The 19,063-nt window shown below is 37.0% G+C and overlaps 2 protein-coding genes across 2 annotated transcripts in view; both read left to right on the forward strand.

Annotated features, from left to right (window-relative positions):
• arpc5a (actin related protein 2/3 complex, subunit 5A) overlaps nt 1–3,869 on the forward strand; it is a 110,998-nt gene extending 107,129 nt beyond the window's left edge. The window contains exons 2-5 of the mRNA XM_056244687.1: nt 1,317–1,536; nt 2,087–2,169; nt 3,420–3,596; nt 3,682–3,869. Of these exons, the coding sequence (XP_056100662.1) occupies nt 1,386–1,536; nt 2,087–2,169; nt 3,420–3,596; nt 3,682–3,744 (474 nt within the window). The 5' untranslated portion in view covers nt 1,317–1,385 and the 3' untranslated portion in view covers nt 3,745–3,869. The remainder of the gene's footprint in view (nt 1–1,316; nt 1,537–2,086; nt 2,170–3,419; nt 3,597–3,681) is intronic.
• Nucleotides 3,870–9,087: 5,218 nt separating this feature from the next.
• Nucleotides 9,088–18,711, forward strand: ivns1abpb (influenza virus NS1A binding protein b). Its single transcript, XM_056244677.1, has 15 exons — nt 9,088–9,233; nt 10,826–10,974; nt 12,088–12,208; nt 13,449–13,621; nt 13,718–13,793; nt 13,879–14,052; nt 14,143–14,268; nt 15,027–15,134; nt 15,415–15,532; nt 15,842–16,066; nt 16,541–16,662; nt 16,745–16,871; nt 17,712–17,843; nt 17,946–18,119; nt 18,265–18,711. The coding sequence occupies exons 3-15, from the start codon at nt 12,098–12,100 to the stop codon at nt 18,519–18,521; spliced, it is 1,923 nt and encodes a 640-aa protein (XP_056100652.1). The 5' UTR covers nt 9,088–9,233; nt 10,826–10,974; nt 12,088–12,097; the 3' UTR covers nt 18,522–18,711.
• The last annotated feature ends 352 nt before the right edge of the window (nt 18,712–19,063 follow it).

The following is a 19,063-nucleotide window of genomic DNA, read 5'->3' on the forward strand; positions in this document are numbered from 1 at the left end:
ATATTCTATGTTTATTATAATTATATGAAACCTTTTCTCATGTATGTTTTTGGGGTATGAATGTGAGGATGAATGTATAAGCATGTAGTGTCTCTGTAGATTTGGGTCTGTAAATTTTATTTCTTATTAAATAAAGATATATAAAAAAATAAAAAAAATTAATGTACAATATTTGTCTTTCAAATGTAGTGAAGTTAAAGTAAAAAGTTTCCAGAAAAAATAATAGCCTATCAAAGTACAGATAGCCTAGTCAAAAAGTGTAAGTACAGTAGGCCTACTCACAGTGCTGGTCAGAATTTTGCTCCCTTGGTAAATATGATCAAAGATGGCTGTAAAAAATAAATATTTTATTAAATATTTTATTAAAAATAGCACAAATCTAACCTTTCATTGAAGTAAAATCAGGTGTCTAGGTGTCAGTGCCCAGGGGCACCAAAGAGCATCCGCCACTGCTCTGGGCACTTGCCCATGTGGTTAATCCGCCAACGTACACCCTGTTATCTCCCCTAACACATTGGTAGGACATTTTGGCATTACTTTTGTTAGCCAAAATGAATGGCATGGGCGCTTTTCAACTTTGGAAACGCATTAATTTAGCCTGTATCGCCATCTGCTGGACTGCTGGAAAAAATATAAATCCCAATTAGGCCTACTCAGTATTAACCAAAGACGACTTTGGTATTAGCTCGTGTATGACTAAAGTACTGGCCCGGTTTCACACACAGACAGAGCTTAGGCTAAATTAATCCAGGATTAGGCCTTATAGTTCAATTAGGGCATTTAAGTAGCTTTTATAAACGTGCCTTAGAAAAAAAACATTACTGGTGTGTGCATCTTGAGACAAAACAATGACACTGACATATTTTAAGATCTGTCTGTGCAAGTTGCTTTAAGTTAAAACAGCTCAATAATGCATTACTCTGGAACCATAGCTTAGGCCTTGTCTGTGATCCAGTAACACATCATCACTATAATAATGCAGCGCTGGACTACATTATTAAGAATAAAAAGAGTTAACTATTAATTTCACTGATTGAAACTAAAAAGAGTGAGGTTCAAACAACGTCCCACCCAAATTGTAAAAAATTACTAAACTGGGAGTCAATTGCTTTAAATTACACAATAGTATTAGTTCAGGGGTGTGCACACTTATGCAGTTATAAAGATTTTTATTTTAAAGGTGCAAAAGTTCTAATCTAACTAATTAAAATAAAAACTAAATGATTTGATTGGGTGACATGAGATGACACGTGTAGGTGTTGATTCCGCCCACAGACACTAGAGGGCTTTCTATGCGGAAGTCAACAAGCACCGAGCTGCTTCCTGAAAGTGCTGGGACTATTCCGCATAAACTGGCATTTTCTAATTGATTGATCGAACCAGCCATGTCGAAGAACACAGTGTCTGATCGATTCAGAAAGGTTGATATAGATGAGTACGACGAAAACAAGTTCGTCGACGAGGAGGACGGGGGAGAAAATCAAATAGGTCCGGATGAGGCTGAGGTGGATTCTCTCATCAGATCATATCCTTTCAGTCCATTTACTTTTATGGTTACTTTTCATAGATTTCCTGCTTACTTGTAGTATGGCGTTTTGACTTGTCGTTTTCTAATACACTTGATGTGTTGGCGTTAAATTTCTAAAATGTATTATTGTTGTACTCTCGTCCAGACATGGGTGTGGTAGTCAGTCGCTTCATTCATTTAAGACGGGCATATTTCACATTGTCATCACAAGTTTGCATTGCGGATTCAAGTATTTAAGGTCTTTTAAAACCGAAAAAATTGCGGCTATAATGTTTAAAGAGTGTAACTCATAAGGCTGTGCCTTATATAGATGTGGTGGCAATTACTTAGAATGGTGTTGTTGTAGAAACACTTCCGGATGCCATCGACTTCCGGTTGCAAGATTGAAATCCTGAAGTGGCTTTTTAATTCTTTATACTTTATAATAACATATAGTTTCCTGGAGCTTATAATGGTAGCATAGTGACAATTATAATTTAATGCATATTAGTGATGATTAAGAGTGAATGTTATTAGTGAGGAGATGTTATTTCAGGCATCCTGCTGTGCTTTCCTTAGTGCCTGATACAGGTAACTTGATGGGGGCTTTGCAGGCAGTACTGAAGAATCCACCCATCAATACAAAGAACCAGAATGTGAAGGTGAGTAAAAGTCAAATCACTCTGAAGTATGGGTCATGTTAAACTTTTAACATTATTATTCCCTACCAATGGTTTTCCCCAACACTATTCGAAGTCCCCGTGATTTTTCCAGTTGTTCATGATTTACTGAATAAGGATTAAACACTTTTTTTTTTACTCACATTTTAGACCTTGGTTTAACTATAAAAATCAATAAAAAATGCACAAAGAGTTATACACACTTATTAATTTACATGATCAGTTTTCCAGGTCTAGAAAAATATCATATTTCTAAACCTAGGTTACCTCATTTATTAAGCTTTTCACACACACAAAAAAAACAGTTGTATAAGAAATAGTTGTTTATTTTTATTTTTTACCTTATGCTTGTTTTGTCTTATTTAAATCAGTTTGCCCAGTTTCACAGACAAAGCTTAAGCTAGTCCCAGACTAAAATTTTTACTCATTACATCAGAAGTCTATTTACAGGCTTTACATGGTCACAGAAAACCTTAAAGTATTAGGGAATTTCCAATTATGATTTCCAGACTTGTATAAGTCATGAAAATTAATACAAATCTTGACAATTTTACTTATGGCTGTTTTAATCACAAATATTTGGCTAGCAAGTAATTGTCATACAAATAATTGCAATTAACAAATTAATTGGCTGTTACAGTGTAACATAATGCCCATACATCTAGATACAGGTTACTACTAGTAACACAAAATACATTTCTTTTTAAGCTAAAACCCAAATATTGATATTTCAATTTTTTAACAATTTTATTTATATAACACCATTAAAAACAACACAAGTTGACTAATGTGCAGTGCTTTACAACAATAAATACAAAACAAAGATAATGATAATGAATAACAATAGTAAATGTATATTAATAATAGTGCAAATAATTCTATTTATTGTATATATTTTATGTATTATAAATAAATATAGCTCATAATATTTATCGATGTTGATGAAGTATTGTAAAATATTTGTATGTATGTCAAATATACATTTAATGGCATTTCTATATTCGCTTAAAATTCTCTTGTTTGGATGGCCAAGATTAGAGGTGTATAATCATCTCAAATGACTCATTTATTGCCAAGGGTAGTTCATTATATATTTATATATATGTGTGTGTGTGTGTGTGTGTGTGTGTGTGTGTGTGTGTGTGTGTGTGTGTGTGTGTGTGTGTGTGTGTGTGTGTGTGTGTGTGTGTGTGTGTGTGTGTGTGTGTGTGTGTGTGTGTGTGTGTGTCCAGGACCGGGCTGAAGGCCTCGTGCTGAAAGTGCTCAGCTCTTTCAAGGCTAGCGATATAGAAAAGGCTGTTCAGTCTCTGGATAAGACTGGAGTCGATCTGCTCATGAAGTACATCTACAAGGGCTTTGAAAAACCCTCTGACAACAGTAGTGCCATCCTACTTCAGTGGCATGAAAAGGTAAACACATTTTTTAAAGGAATGGTTCACCTAAAAATGATCATTCTGGCTATATTCACTCGTGTCTGTGTGTCTGTCTGCATAGGCTCTCTCAGCAGGTGGAGTGGGCTCTATCGTCAGAGTGCTCACGGCCAGGAAGACCGTGTAATGTTCAGCACCTCAGCGCCGTGGCAGGGTTGGTGGAGGTACTGGCTGGCACAAGCCCTCGTGGTCTGGTTTCTGCCCACTCTGCCAAACTGTGGAGGATGTCCAGTCACTCACCTCTCACTTTTTTTTTAAAACCGATCAAACATTACAGTCCCATTTGGATTTGTTGCAGTGAAGATAAGCACCTTGGATCTGTGTTAACAGAAGGGTGATGAGAAAATGTTATTGTTGACCTCAGTAGATCTTAAGCACAGACATTTTAGCTATTATCAAAGGAAACGTCTCTTTACTCGTCCTCTTCACATTCTCATTCCTGTCCCGATGTAAACGTCTCAACAGAGCAGAACAAACAGTACATGTAATCACATGACTAAATCATTACGCAGTCATGTTATTGCAATCATGCATGATGGCACTCTGGAGTGTGTTGTTTTTTTTGTTTTACTTAAAGGAACAGTTGACCCAGAAATAAAAATTCTATCTTCATTTACTCACTCTCATATCACTCCAAATCTGTACTTTCTGTCTTCTGTAGAACACAAAAGATGATTTTTGAAAAAAACATTTGAGTCCAAACAACATTCCAAAGATGTTTTCTTTTGTGTTCCTCAGAAGAGAGAAACTCGTACAGGTTTTAACCAAAATGAGGGTGAATAAATGATAACAGCATTTTTATAGTTGGGTGAAGAAGTTAATCAAGCTTTAGTTTGTAGAGGATGTTCTCTTTACACTCTCTTCCTCATCAGAGCTGGTCTATGGAACACGCCAACATCAGTATTTGCTTTTTCCCTACTTGCATGCACTGCATAATGTATTAGTTCTAGAGTTGGTTGTTGAATCTAGCCTTGTTTGAATGCCTGTGCTTTCAAGAGGGAGATTTCCAGCTCATTTTGTATGTGATCAGAGTGCTTATTTTTCCTCCACAATCCCTTCAGGAATTCATGCATGTTTCCATCATATCACAACGGGATCACATTTTAAGAAACAGAAAAAAGGGAATAACTTTTCTTAAGTTGCCAAAAAGGTTTTGATTGTCATAATTGTTGATTATTATTAGTGTGTTTTTGTACTCTTTACAAAAACGATGAATTAAAAATTTTATAACGCTGAGTATTATTCAAATTGTCCAAGCTTATGTATATTTTGATCATATCATTTTTGAACTGTTACCAATCGTAGAACATGATGAGCATAATTTCTCAAGTTTGAACTCAAGACTTTATGTCAGGTGCTGATGATATAGCTAACCTCTGAGACACACAAGTGTTTGTGTACGCTCACAATTCCCACCAAACACAGCAGCAAGCACTCAAGCTGCAATGGAGAATTTTGCTTCCACTGTGGTCTATCTTTTCCATACTTGAAGCCATACATTAACAACTTGAGGAAGTCTCCACTTGTTTATTTGCGGCTCGAAGTGAATGTTGAGTTTGCATCACGCCAGTCAATCATTTGATTAAGTGCAAAAATTATGAACTAGCCTAGTTTACCAACTGCCTTATAAAAATGTTCCTTTTATATTGTATGGTCCTTTTGAAAAATAAATTAAATGAATACAGTCTTCTTCTTTTTTCATTTGTGTTGATTAAATGTGCAAACCCGAAGACCTATTTGAGGTGTGTAGGAGGAGATGTTTTCTACACTGTTTTTATATATTTTTTTACTGTTGTTCGTCTGGGGTGTTATTTTTAACTAAACCAAAACCATAGAAAACGTTTGTTACTTAAAATATATAGCTGAAATAAAAAAAATATATATACTTAAAAACATTTTATTTTAGCTAGTTGCCAAGGCAAAATTTCTCATTTTAAAAACTATCATTCTAAAAACGTAAACTTAAAAAATATTTAAATAAAATTAAAACTAAACATTCTAAATATTAAGAACTAAAATTGTATCTCAATGATACTAAAATAACACTGGTGTGTGTGAAACAAATATTGTTGCTTCTTATGTAGCGTGCAATACATTGGAAGTAGCTATCTTTAAAATGAAAATCATTAAATCTGAAAACGGTATAATTTCCAGATGGCAGAGAACAGTAAAATAGTAGAAACCGCTGAAGTAGAAAAACTATATAAAGTATGAAGTAGAAATAAAGTAATATGAAGTAGAAAAACATCCGCACCTGCAAACTCAGTGTAGATTAAAAAGATCATATTTGTCATATATTATATTCCAAAAACGGGTATCTTTGGGGGAAAAAAGTTACATTATGATACATTTTCAATATTCAGGCTGTGTACATATCCTACAGGACTTTCCACACTTTACTATTTTTGCAGCTAAACGCAAGAGATACTATGCAGACATCGCAGTATGAGAGTCGAGCACGTGCATGTAGTCCACTTATGCTTTTCATAGCAACCACAAGGGGGCGCTGTTTCCCTTGCACTTACATGCTTCTGTGTACTTTGATCATACCAGAGCCATCTCTGGTTCATGCAAAGACTCATATCATCTCATTTAAATTTGCAAATGTGGGTCACAAGAAGTGGCACCATGTACAAGTTCAAAGATCAATGAAGATGCTTGTGGAGTCTTATATTCTTAGAAAATACTGATAATGAAGTTAAAGATTTATGGGTATGTGATTTCATGGGAATGAATCACCCTGTCCTTATTCCAGGTCATTGATCTAAAGCTATAAAGGCATAACAAGTTTATTTTGATTTCTTAGAAACCAATGCATCCAAAAATATTGTAGAGAGAAGAGGTTTAAAATGACATTTATCTTATATAAGACTAAGAACCAGAGTGGGTGGATAACTATGAATTAAATATAGTCTTACAAAATACAGCAACACGCTGCTGCTGTTTGCATTAAAATGTAATCCAAATGATCAAAACCAAGATTTCAAACAAAAGGATTAAAACTTTTAAGTCTGTTCCCAAAAATAAGACCAGACTGTATATTTAATCACAAACATTTATTGATTTCATGAATAAGCTAAAGTCTGTTGATAACTTCTTTGTTGTAAATGGCAATGACATATTGTTATCACCGACATTTGCAAAAAGCTAATTTAAATGACAACATAGTGATAATGTTCTGACAAGTTGATTGTGCCTTGTCCAAATAAAATAAAAAAACAATATGGACAATAAAACCATGAACCATGCCTTCCTTTATATTTTCTAATGACATATTTTACATTTTATACATCTAGTAGCCTACATAATTTATTACATTTATTTTATTTAATACAAAATACCTGAATACTTAGTTGCTTCCAAACAAACATAAAAATCGCCAGTGTGTTTTTATAAATAATAATATTGTAACTTACAGCTGAATTTAATTAGAGCAATGACAAACTTGTATTACTAAAATAAAACTATTCCTGAGTCTTAGGAAGTCTTGATTATACAAGCGTGGCTCAAGACTATCTGAGAATTATTATATGCTGTTGTCATGCCACAGGTGCGTATAGATCTAAGATGGGTCACCTGTCAGAAGCAGCAGAGGGGCTTTATTGGCCCATTGTGTTGTACAAGGGAACTGGCATTGTTTTCTAACAAGCAATGTTAAGTGTGTGGCAGCTGCTATGGAGACATAAGTGCTCAACATTTTCACACAATTATAACTAAACTTAAATGGCTTGTGTAACAAAAGCACTTTTTACTGGTTCCATGTTTACAATGTAAGGGACAATATATAGTCGGCCTATCAGTATGGCAAAATAAACCTATGGGTGAGGGGTGCCTTCCTAAAATATAAAAGAAAAGAATTGGCTTTTATTTGTTTAATTTAATTTCTTATTCTACTAAAGGTAGAACTTATTTTTTTACAAACAAATTTTTTTTTATTAGAACTTCTCTTTATGCCAATAAAAATCATTTTAAATTACATTTATTTCTATAGCCTACCATTTTCATAATGATTATCACTTCCAAACCAGCTTTAGAGACATAGTGCAACACAGCCAATTCCAAGTGAGAAAGTTCAAGGTGACAGTGGTGCAGAAATCTACCAGAAAGATATGACACAAATACAAACTAGAAAGACACTGCAAGGGAAGAGATAAACACTTTAAAAAATAAACACAATAAAAAATAAAATAAAAAATAATTATTAAATTAAATTATAAAATTAAATTAAATCATTAAATTAAATCAAATTAAGACGATGATACTACTATTAAATTAAGATGATGATACTGCACTATTGTCTCTAAATTATAAAATTAAATTAAATTTAATTTCCATAGAGCTCAGTTTAAAATCGCAGAGTTTGTGAGTATTATTATTATATTCCTTGACAAAAAATTTTATCTTCCTCTCTATCACACTGAGATATATACGAGCCTATACACAATAATAACTGCAAATAAAAACATTCATCAGATTAATTGTGTATCTGCAGACTGTATCATCTGTGATGTGAGCTTAGTGACTTATGCTGTAAAAACATGGTTCAGCTGAGTGCCTTATGTAACCCATGCTCAGCTGAACAAGTTTGCAGAGATCCATAGAGAGAAGGCAAGAGGAGGCATGTCTGTCTATATTCATGTTTCCTTTTCTAAGTGGCTGCAAACCATGGAGACAGCAGGCCGAGGTGGAGGCGCTTCACTTGTGCCGATGACGAGGTGCTTACATAATACAGATCTCCACAGAAGAAGTGGAACAAAATGCAAAATGACATCACAGGGAACATGACATCTACTGCTAATTGTTTTGTACAGCGATACTCCTTACAGTCTTCTTTATTGGCCTCTTTTTTTAAAACTGCATGTTCAATTTGACCTGAAAGTATAGCCTACATTGAAATAAAATTAACATAGCTAATCCTTGATATTTTTAACAGAAGAAAGAAGAGAGAGAGAGAGAGAGAGAGAGAGAGAGAGAGAGAGAGAGAGAGAGAGAGAGAGAGAGAGAGAGAGAGAGAGAGAGAGAGAGAAGAGAGAGAGAGAGAGAGAGAGAGCTCAAAAACAATTTAAACCGTCATGAAAACAAACCATAAAAAGTAAAAGTAGCCCAACTAAAACGTTTTTTGATGATCATGAACTATCTATCTGCTACTGCTTCAAAATGTACCACCTAAAATATTGATATAGACAGTGTGGGGACGCATCTGTTCTGCTTGAATGAATTTGACTGTGTTCCTGGTGGGGGGTAAGAGCTGGGCTACTGTGATTAAAGTGAATAATGGTTGGTGACATACAGCCAATCATGCTCACTGCATATTCACATAAGGGTTCGGAGCAACGCGTTTCTCGTCATATAGATGCAGATACAATACAATTAATCTTTTCAGCAACATTACCTGATTAAATTATGATATTATAATAATAAGCACGTTAGAGATGAGCGCCATTATTTGTCCCTCCCAGTCCCATCGTGCTACTGTGCCCTCGTCATCAGTGACGCAGCATAGTTAAGCGCGCGCTCTTCGGTACATCTCGTCAACGGCGGGTCTTTGGAAAGATAATCACTCTTTTTTTCTAAGTAGAGATGATGTTCACGATCCTAAACAAACAAAGGAAATCGGTAAGACGTTTTTCTCATGTTGTGTTTTAAAATTAAAGCGTTTTTGTTGGTTATGGGAAGGTTAAAGTGGTGTTAAAAGTTAGTCGAGCTTGTGAACTGACTAGAAAAATCCTGTTTGTGTTGTTTGAGGAAAAGCCACTTTTAGTATGTTGCTACCATTATAATATGATAGCAACATACGGTAGCAACAAACGTTACCTGAACGTTTGCCCGACAGCTTGAATTTCGGTGAGAAATATCAATAAAATATTCACTTTTACTTATGAAAAACGGTAGTTTTGTGAATGGTTCATTGTAACGTTACAAAAGACTCGGCTTCTGCATGGTCTTTTACTGACTGGACCTCACAGATCAGAATCATAGCACTTTAACTGACCGTTTAACCATGGTCCATGACCAGTTTAACACCATGTTATGTCCGATTTCTAACACAGTTAAAGATGTATTTCGCTTAAAGATGAAAATGACAGATGTTAGGCAGACTGTTGTTATTGACCGACATCCTCAGTCACCATTCACTTCCGTTGAATTGCAAAATGATGTAAGTTAATGAAATTGAATGGTGTCTGAGGGTTTCGTTCTGCCTAAATCGTAATGCCATAACTCAATACGTTTAAAGTATCTTGTCTTTGTCACACGACTCGCCACCTTGCTCCAGACCTGTAATATGATGTTTATTTATATTGTACCTGTTTTGAATATAAGGTTATGAAGAGGTCACGTGTGTTTGTTTCGGCGGTACTGGTTTAATCTAGAAAGCTCAGTTCCTCCTCGCGCTCCGGGTCGCGTGTCTCTTGCGCCTTGAACAAACATTAAACCCGGAAATATGAAAAAAAACCCACTGAGCGCATTGTCAGTTTTTCTGGATCTTTTTTGTTTATGAACATTAAATTTAATGTATTGGGTTTAGAAAGTATTAGGTCTTAAATATCAGTTTTGTTTTCTAAATACATTTGCTGTCGTTTAGAGTCAAATAATATGACCCGAGAATATTGATGCATGTAAACTAAAAAATAGTTGGTGGTTGGTCCAAGTTGGTGGTTACAATTTTGTTAAACCCTTTTAGGGTTCCCACAGCCTTGGAAAACCTACAAATATCAGGGTGATTTAGTTGGGATTTTCCAGGCCTGGAAAAGACAGGGGGTTTTCTATAAGCAATACAAAGTTTTCTTTATCTGTAAAATATTTATAGTTGAAGTTTAAATATGCCAGAAATCTGAAACTACTGGAAACCTCAGTGGAATTCATTGGTGAAAAGGTGTGTAAACCCCTGACTATAACTGAACATAAAGGTCGGTAATGTCTTTGAAAAAAGTATCTTATGCTCACCAAGGCTGCGTTTATTTAAACAAAAATACAGTTAAAACACTAATATTGTAATATTACATTTTAAAATAAGTTTCCTATTTTAAATTGTTCCTGTGATGGCAAAGCTGTATTTTCAGCATCATTACTCCAGTTTTGTGTCACATGATCCTCAGAAATCATTCTAATATGCTCATTTCATTTGGTGCTCAAGAATCATTTCCTCTTATTAGCTGTTGTTGAGTTGTCATGGTTGAATTCAGTGTGTTTCTCTTTCACTTCTTTAGGTCATCATGCATAATCAAGGTTGTAGAACTTGTATTCTTTAACCCGCTGAGTGACATCAGACAAGATTGGTGCAGCCACTGTTTCTTCTCTGTTGAAAGGTCTACTAAAGTGCCTTAGAGCAAGACTGTTCTCCTGTTACATCTGTTTGGTAGGTGTGTCTTTTCACCAGACCTACATGGAATCTGTTCCACACACTTTCACAGCTTTCTGTTTAGGACATCTGCAGAATTTCAGGGTGCTTTCACACTCGCACTTTTGGTGCGCAGTGCGTACCCAGGTTCAATTGACGTCAGAGTTCAGTTCATTTGGATGATGTGAACGCTGTTTTCTGCAAACCATGCTCGAGTCCGCATAGGTGATCTGGGGTACGGTTCATGTGAACTCTGGTACGGTTCGCTGCTGATATGAACGCAATCGTACTAAATGAACCACTATTGATGACTCATGACTGCATTTGGCACCTTCTCCGGTGTCGTTGCAAAGCAGCTGCTGCTTTGATGCAAATGCACCATGGTTTCGAGTCGGACCCAAATACTATAATGTGAACACAATCCAGTGGGGGAGGGGAAGCAATTGAATTCTTGTTTGGACCAGGCAATTGAACCAAGTGTGAAAGCACCCTTCTTCACGTCATCCCCCTCTCCTTACATATTCATATATTAAAGGTGCTCTAAGCGATGTCACGCGTTTTTTAGGGCAAAAATTTTTTTGTCACATACAGCAAACATCTCCTCACTAACCGCTGGCTGCCTGTCCCCTGAACACACTGTAAAGAAACGCGATCTCTGTAGACAGCCCAGGCTCCACAAACAGCAACAAAAGCAAACTGCAGCGACCCGCTCCCTGAAACATAATAAACTATTCCAGCCAATGACCGACAAGAAAGGTTTGGGGGTGTGGTTTGGGGGGTTAGTGTGCGGATGAGGAGGAGGAAGGGTCTAGCTAGCCTCCGTTTTGTTTGACAATAGTTCGAACGTCAACAAGAAGTGACGTCACCCAGGATCGCTTAGAGAACCTTTAAGTATTTAGCTACTTTTGATGATGCCCTCAGCTTCCAATACAAGCGTAGTACTCCAAGCTCAGTTTAATGCATATCTTGTTTAAATCCAGACCATTACGCAGATATCCCCACATAGTCATTGCAGAAAATGTGGTACAAAACAGCACAGATTTCATGTGGGCCTCCTCCTCACATATTTGTAAATGCTAAAAGAGCAGTTCTCATTTTGCTGTTTGCCTCCATCCACCTTGACTTTGATAGATTCATCAAAATGACTCCCAACGGATATTTAATATTTGAAGATGAGAGTTTCCTTGATTCTACTGTGGTCAAGATGAATGCTTTGCGTAAAAGTGGCCAGTTTTGTGATGTCAGACTGTTGGTAAGACCCTCTTTGTTTCAGAAAAAATAAACATGCCTTGTGAAACTGTACACATGAATACATACTGTACACTACAGTTCAAAAGTTTGGGATCAGTAAGACTTTGTTTTTGAACAAGGCTGCATTTATTTGATCAAAACTACAGTAAAAACAGTTATATATATATATAGCTGTGTGTATATATATATATATATATATATATATATATATACATATATATATACAATTTTAATATATTTTAAAATGTAATTTATTACTGTGATGGCAAAACTGAATTTTCAGCATCATTACTCCAATCTTCAGTGTCACATGATCCTTCAGAAATCATTCTAATATGCTGATTTGCTGCTCAAGAAACATTTCTCAATGTTTAAAAGTTGTGCAACATAATATTTTTGTCAAAACCGTGATAGTACATTGTCAGGATTCTTTGAATGAATATAAAGTTCTAAAGAACAGTATGTATTTGACCTACCGGTATGTATCTTTTGTAACATTTTAAATGTCTTTGCTGTCACTTTTGATCAATTTAATGTAGAATTGCATGATTCTGGAGAACTTTATTTATTTATTTATTTTGCTTAAAATCTATAGAGAGATTTATATAGACAACAAAATAACATTGGCAAAATGTTAATTGCTGCATTCTATTTAAAAAATATATTTGATTTTGATGAATTAAAGTTTGGATGATTTGAATGAATGATTCAATGACTCGCTTATAAATACTTCACTTGTTTCAATTCTGGATGCATCAGCATTTTTGAACAAATCTCTTAAATTAATTTGTCATTGAAATGTTCATTCAAGTCACATGTCACCACCTACTGGTGTAACGATCTAATTGATCCAAAAAAAATTTACCGCTACCGTAGATCTGTTTTTATATCCAAACTATACACTTTTATCCCAGTACTTCTGTGATAATTTGAACTTTTGTAACAGAGAAATAATGATACTGTGTGTGTGGTTGAAAAGACTATGTGAAACTGTTTCATACCATGACAGCGGCTCTCTCTGTCTCAGCGGCAGCGCTAACGCAGATTTGAATGTTTGTTAAAGGTTTAATAGACCTAGTTTTAATCAAGATCACAACAATTAATTATGCAGCTCTAATTTAAAGCATCCTCATTGAATAAATATTCATTTCTTTCCAAAAGTATCGTACTGACCCCAAACTTTTGTATAAGGCTCTCTGTACCCACTCATAACATTCTTTATAATGGTGGTGGTTCTACAGGTCTGTGGACATGAGCTTATGGCCCATAAGGCTGTGCTGGCCTGCTGCAGTCCTTGCCTCTTTGAAATCTTCAATGCTGACTCTGAGCCACAGGGTGGGATTTCACTGGTTAAATTTGATGACCTCAACCCTGATGCTGTGGAGATCTTGCTGAACTATGCCTACACAGCCCAGTACATATATTCACTTGGCATTTAAACTTTTTATTACACATTTATAATGTCAAAGACATACAGGTATCATATATCCCCGTCTTCCCCTGTTGACAGACTGAAGGCAGATAAAGATCTGGTCAGAGATGTGTATTCTGCAGCAAAGAAGCTCAAATTGGAGAGGGTCAGACAGGTATGTACAGGCATTTACATGGTCAGAATTTTCTAATGTATAGACTACATTACTGTTCGCTGATATCCTGAATCCTATTTTGCAGATCTGTGGAGACTACCTGCTATCAAAAATGGACTCCCAAAGTGCCATTTCATACCGCAATTTTGCTAGTAGCATGGCTGATGGGCGGCTTCTGGGCAAGATTGATGGCTATATCCAGGATCATCTTCAGGAGATCTCAGAACAGGATGATTTCCTTAAACTTCCTCGACTGAAAGTATGTCTATCTAAAACCGGTTACTACTAAATGTTTTTTGCATTTACCTTTTTTTTTTGTATAATTCCATTCATAACTGTGTCTATATAGCTGGAGGTGATGCTAGAGGAGAACCTGAACTTGCCTGGTAATGGCAAACTGTACTCAAAGGTGATAAGCTGGGTGCAGCGCAGCCTGTGGAAAAATGGATATCCCCTGGAGAAATTAATGGAAGAGGTCAGTATTATGGCTTTATAGGTACCCTTTCCTTTCGCTTTGCTCATGTCTCCTGAATTTCTGTTCAAAGGTTGACTCGGGTTCCCCCCTTCCCCTGTCCCCAAAGTTTTGCCCTTAACCTTTTAAATTTTGCAGTACGTGCTCCTCAAAATACTGAAAAACTGAACGGTTTTCCAGGTGAGCCGAACAAACTAGATCAGTCTGATCTTCCCCCTTCGCTTTCGTTCCCTTGACTGTATTGACTTTGTGACTTAACATTTTCTCCCCAACAGGGCTTTTTGAACTATTATTAATTTGATTCTAATTGCTGGTCCTCCCCATTGATCTCCCCATATCTCCTGTAGGTTTAGTATACACACCAACAGCAGATTTGTCCAGCCCTGAAGAAGAATGCAAGATCCCAACCATCAGTGGTACTAAGTCAACCTACCAAAAGCCATGTGCTCCCATCTGTGCAGTGTTCCTGAGAGCGTTGCAGCTTTTTTTCCAATCCCACTGTGCAGCGATCATTTGTTTAGATAGCTCTTTGACCCAAAGTGAAGTAACTTATTGTAGGAACGATCTCTCCTTCCAGCAATTTCCACAATCACAGTGACATGCGAAAGGTCATTGCTCCCTCAAGGTCCAGGCAGCACACGGTTATCAAGGGCCTCCCTCATAGCAGCTGACTCTACTGCTTCAAGGAACAAGGCAGAACATTGCTTTGTTCTTGTTATGGAAACACCCACATGGGTCTTGTTGGTGTTTTGTTGTTGCAGGTGCAAACGCTGTACTACTCAGCAGATCACAAATTACATGATGGGAGCCTGCTTGAGGGGCATGCAGAGGTCTGCAGCTCTGAGGATGACCACATCCAGTTTGTGCAGGTACATGACTGGTTTTCAGTCCTCCCCTTCCAGTGCGCTACCTTCTCTGCTGTAAAATAGCATGGCTGCCATTTGATCATGTGTCAGGTGGTTTGCACTAAAAGGCAGACCAGTAAACCACCATTCGTCTTAGCTGTGTTTGCACTGTGGAAGACCCCTTAAATGGTGCTATTGGCACTGGATGGAATGGGTTTAAGCTTTGGCCCCAAGTCTGTATGCATGCAGTAGAGGTAGGGGTGAAGTTTGGGCAGGTTTAGAGCTGCCTGGTTTGGTTTTGCAGAAGAAGCCTCCTCGAGAGAGAGACGAGATGAGCTCAGGCGCCTCTGGCAGCCTCTCTCCCTCCATCAGCCAGTTCAACAAGCACGATTGGAAGTACATTGCATCAGAGAAGACCACCAGTAAGTCTATAGTGCTTCACCTATCTCTTTTCTTAAACTTTCATGCTAGAAAATTCCATAGCTGTTTATGCAGGGTCCCTATGGTTATGTTTCCTAGATCAGGAAATTAAGTTAAGCATGATTTCCATGCTTAAAGTGATACATTTCTATAGTGGAATTTTTATTTTTACTCTGCTCGAAAAATGTCCAGTTTGTGAATTTATTTATTTTTAAATTATTATTTTTGAAATCTATATCTACTAGAAAAATCCTAGATTTTTGTGAGAACCCAGTTTTTAGTGTTTAAATTAACTTAGATGTCTTTTGCAGACAATGCATACCTGTGTCTGGCTGTTCTGAGAGGCGTACTGTGTGTGATCTCCCTGCATGGCCGCACTAGTCCTCATACTTCCCCGTCTGCTACACCGTGTGTGCTGAAGAGCCCAAGCTTCGAGGCTCAACCAGAAGATCTGCAGGAGAAGCTTTTAAAGCCCATGCATTACGCTCGTTCAGGCCTGGGAACTGCTGAACTGGACCGCAAGCTCATTGCTGCAGGTATGTAATCCTTAAAGTCACCCTGTAGTCAATAATTTTATCCCCAAAACTCGTTTGATCACCAAAATTATATATTTAAAAGGTTTTTCCTGTGAGAGGGGGTCTTTAAAGGAAACGATACAACTTATTGCATTTTTAGACTTAACTCAATTAAGTTACATTTAGCTTCCAGTGAGAGTGTATTATTTCTCAGCTCCCTTCAAGATGCTTTTAAGCATTTATAATTTTACATATTTAAATCTCTCTTTTTTTTTTTCCTCTTTATTGTCAGAGCAGAACATGCACAGATGTCATGTGAGCTATATAATGTAATTCATGCAAACAAGTGTTGATAGTGGATAGTGGTGGAGCTGGAGGAGAACAAATACAAAAACAAAAGAGCCACATAGCAGCATGACACAACAAATTATCATAGATGGAAACAGAAGTAGGTCACAGGTTTGTGAAGATGTGATGTACATATTATCTGTCCAGGTGGCTACAACCGAGAAGAGTGTTTGAGGACGGTGGAGTGTTATGACCCAAAGAAGGACTGCTGGACTTTCATTGCTCCCATGCGCACTCCACGGGCTCGCTTCCAGATGGCTGTGCTAATGGTAAAGACAGTGCATGGTTTCCAATCCTAAAGTAGCATTGCTGGAGCTGCCATTAGAGCTGAATGAATGGTTATTCTCTCAGGGTGAGCTGTATGTGATGGGTGGCTCCAACGGTCACTCCGATGAGTTGAGCTGTGGAGAGATGTACAACCCCAAGGCTGACGAGTGGATTCAAGTTCCTGAGCTCCGCACCAACCGTTGCAATGCAGGTATGCATCACTTACTGCTGGACAATACAGTGAATATTTGTATTGGATGAGCTTTTTTTTCGTCCTAAGACCATGTCATTGTACTGCTTTGTCTGACTGAAAATTCTGTATCAAATTATGTAAGAGTTGGAAAATTTGGTTACACTACAGTTCAAAAGTCTTAAATGTATTTGAAAGAAGTCTGTAATGCTCACAAATGTTAAATACAGTAAAAAAAATTAAGCATCATTACTCTAGTAATCATTCTAACATGCAGATTTGGTGCTCAAGAAACTTTTCTTATTATCAGTGACAGTGTTGAAATCAGTTGTGCTGCTTAATATTTTTGTTGAAACTGATATACACTTTTTTTCAGGATTCTTCGATGTTCACACGAACGGCATTTATTTGACATATAAATCTTTTGTAACATTATGATGTTTTAGTGTCACATTAGATCAATTTAATGGGGGAAAAAAAAACTTGATACATTATCATTAAAAAATGTAGGGTCAGTAGCAAGTTTGATTCATTTCTTTGACAAGTTCAAAATGTCATTTTCCGTCAATCATCAAAACTGATTTGTTTGCTTTATCATTTTGTCTCCACATAAATATTACTGTACTTTATTATGTTACAGTATGTTATATTATTGTAATATAGTAATAAATAACATTTAATATTATGCGCTGTTCATTATTAAAAACAGGGGAAACGTAATTTAAATAGATTGTTTATCTTAAGACTGAAAAAAAAACGTCATTTTAAACTACAATATCATCAGTACTAGTAGGGACATATCAAACAGGAGGTGTTCTGATTAAGGGGTAAATAATAATTGCTTTTCTTGTTTCTTCTCAGGTGTGTGTTCCTTGCAAAACAAGCTTTTTGTGGTGGGTGGATCTGATCCCTGTGGCCGAAAGGGCTTGAAGAATTGTGACTCTTTTGACCCAGTGACAAAAATGTGGACCAGCTGTGCACCCCTCAACATAAGTATGTCAATTCACTTTTATGTTCTGAAATGACTTTGATTTGTATTGTACAAACCTAAATGTGTGGTTTACTCACTGTGCATCGTCTCTCTTCTGTGTTTAGGGAGGCACCAGGCAGCAGTGTGCGAGCTAAATGGATTTGTGTATGTGATTGGTGGCGCTGAGTCCTGGAACTGCTTAAACTCAGTAGAGCGCTACAACCCAGACAACAACACGTGGACCCTGGTGGCCCCCATGAACGTGGCCCGTCGTGGAGCTGGTGTGGCTGTGTATGAAGGTAAATGGAGACAAAATAGGAGGTGTATAGATTTCCATCTAGTCCAGCATGGTTATAAAGTCTCACTGGTAGGAAAATGACTTAAGCTTGTTCAATTCAGGACTTTTCTTCATTTCTTAATCAAGTTATTTCCAACTGCTTCCAGGGAAGCTCTTTGTGGTTGGAGGATTTGACGGCTCTCACGCTCTGCGCTGTGTGGAGGTCTATGACCCAGCCAATAACGAGTGGAGAATGTTAGGCAGCATGATGTCAGCACGAAGCAATGCAGGGCTGGCTGTGTTGAACGGTGTGCTCTGTGCTGTCGGGGGCTTTGATGGCAATGAGTTTCTCAACACTATGGAGGTGTATGACCCAGAGAAGAATGAGTGGAGCCCGTTTATAGAGGCATTAGCTAAGAATTGAAGGGTGTCAGGATCCCGTCCTCAATCTGACACATTATGTGATGTGATTGTATTTGACTGATGTTCATCTGTTTGTTTAGGTGCTGAGGAAATTACTCTGATAGATGCTCATATAGGGTTGCCCAAAGCAACATAAAGCCTTTGCATATTGCATAATTACGATGTAAATAAATGTCTTTTTTTTTTTTTTTTTCACTATCAAAGCCAGTACCTGGAGTAATATGGAGACGGTAAGGTTAATGTCATGAGAACAGGTTTATTAGTTTGTTAAAATATGAACTGTGGCAAAGGTTCACGACTTGCTGCAGTCAGGACGCAGTGCTTTTGAGTGATTTGACGATGATTATTGATGATGGCTTTGCTTATTGAAGATACAATCTATGTATAGTTGGAAAGTCTTAGACCACAGAATACTTAGCTAAAGCTCATCTTAAATGGAGCCACAATGCTTCAGTGGAATTGTATCTTTTGTCTTTTTATAGCATTTTTATACAACTTATCTAAGTGTCTAATATATAATACTGACAAGCATGCATTCAGTTA

The sequence above is a fragment of the Rhinichthys klamathensis genome, unplaced genomic scaffold (assembly GCF_029890125.1).
Source record: "Rhinichthys klamathensis goyatoka isolate OS25496 unplaced genomic scaffold, OSU_Roscu_1.1 h1tg001043l_1, whole genome shotgun sequence".
Classification (NCBI taxonomy): Eukaryota; Metazoa; Chordata; class Actinopteri; order Cypriniformes; family Leuciscidae; genus Rhinichthys; species Rhinichthys klamathensis.

Excerpts from the sequence above, each read along its gene's own strand:
- ivns1abpb (XM_056244677.1), top strand. The coding sequence starts at position 12,098 with ATGACTCCCAACGGATATTTAATATTTGAAGATGAGAGTTTCCTTGAT. Across the intron at positions 15,135-15,414 it reads ACCACATCCAGTTTGTGCAG|AAGAAGCCTCCTCGAGAGAG; the intron begins GTACATGACTGG and ends TTGGTTTTGCAG. Across the intron at positions 18,120-18,264 it reads TGGTGTGGCTGTGTATGAAG|GGAAGCTCTTTGTGGTTGGA; the intron begins GTAAATGGAGAC and ends AACTGCTTCCAG.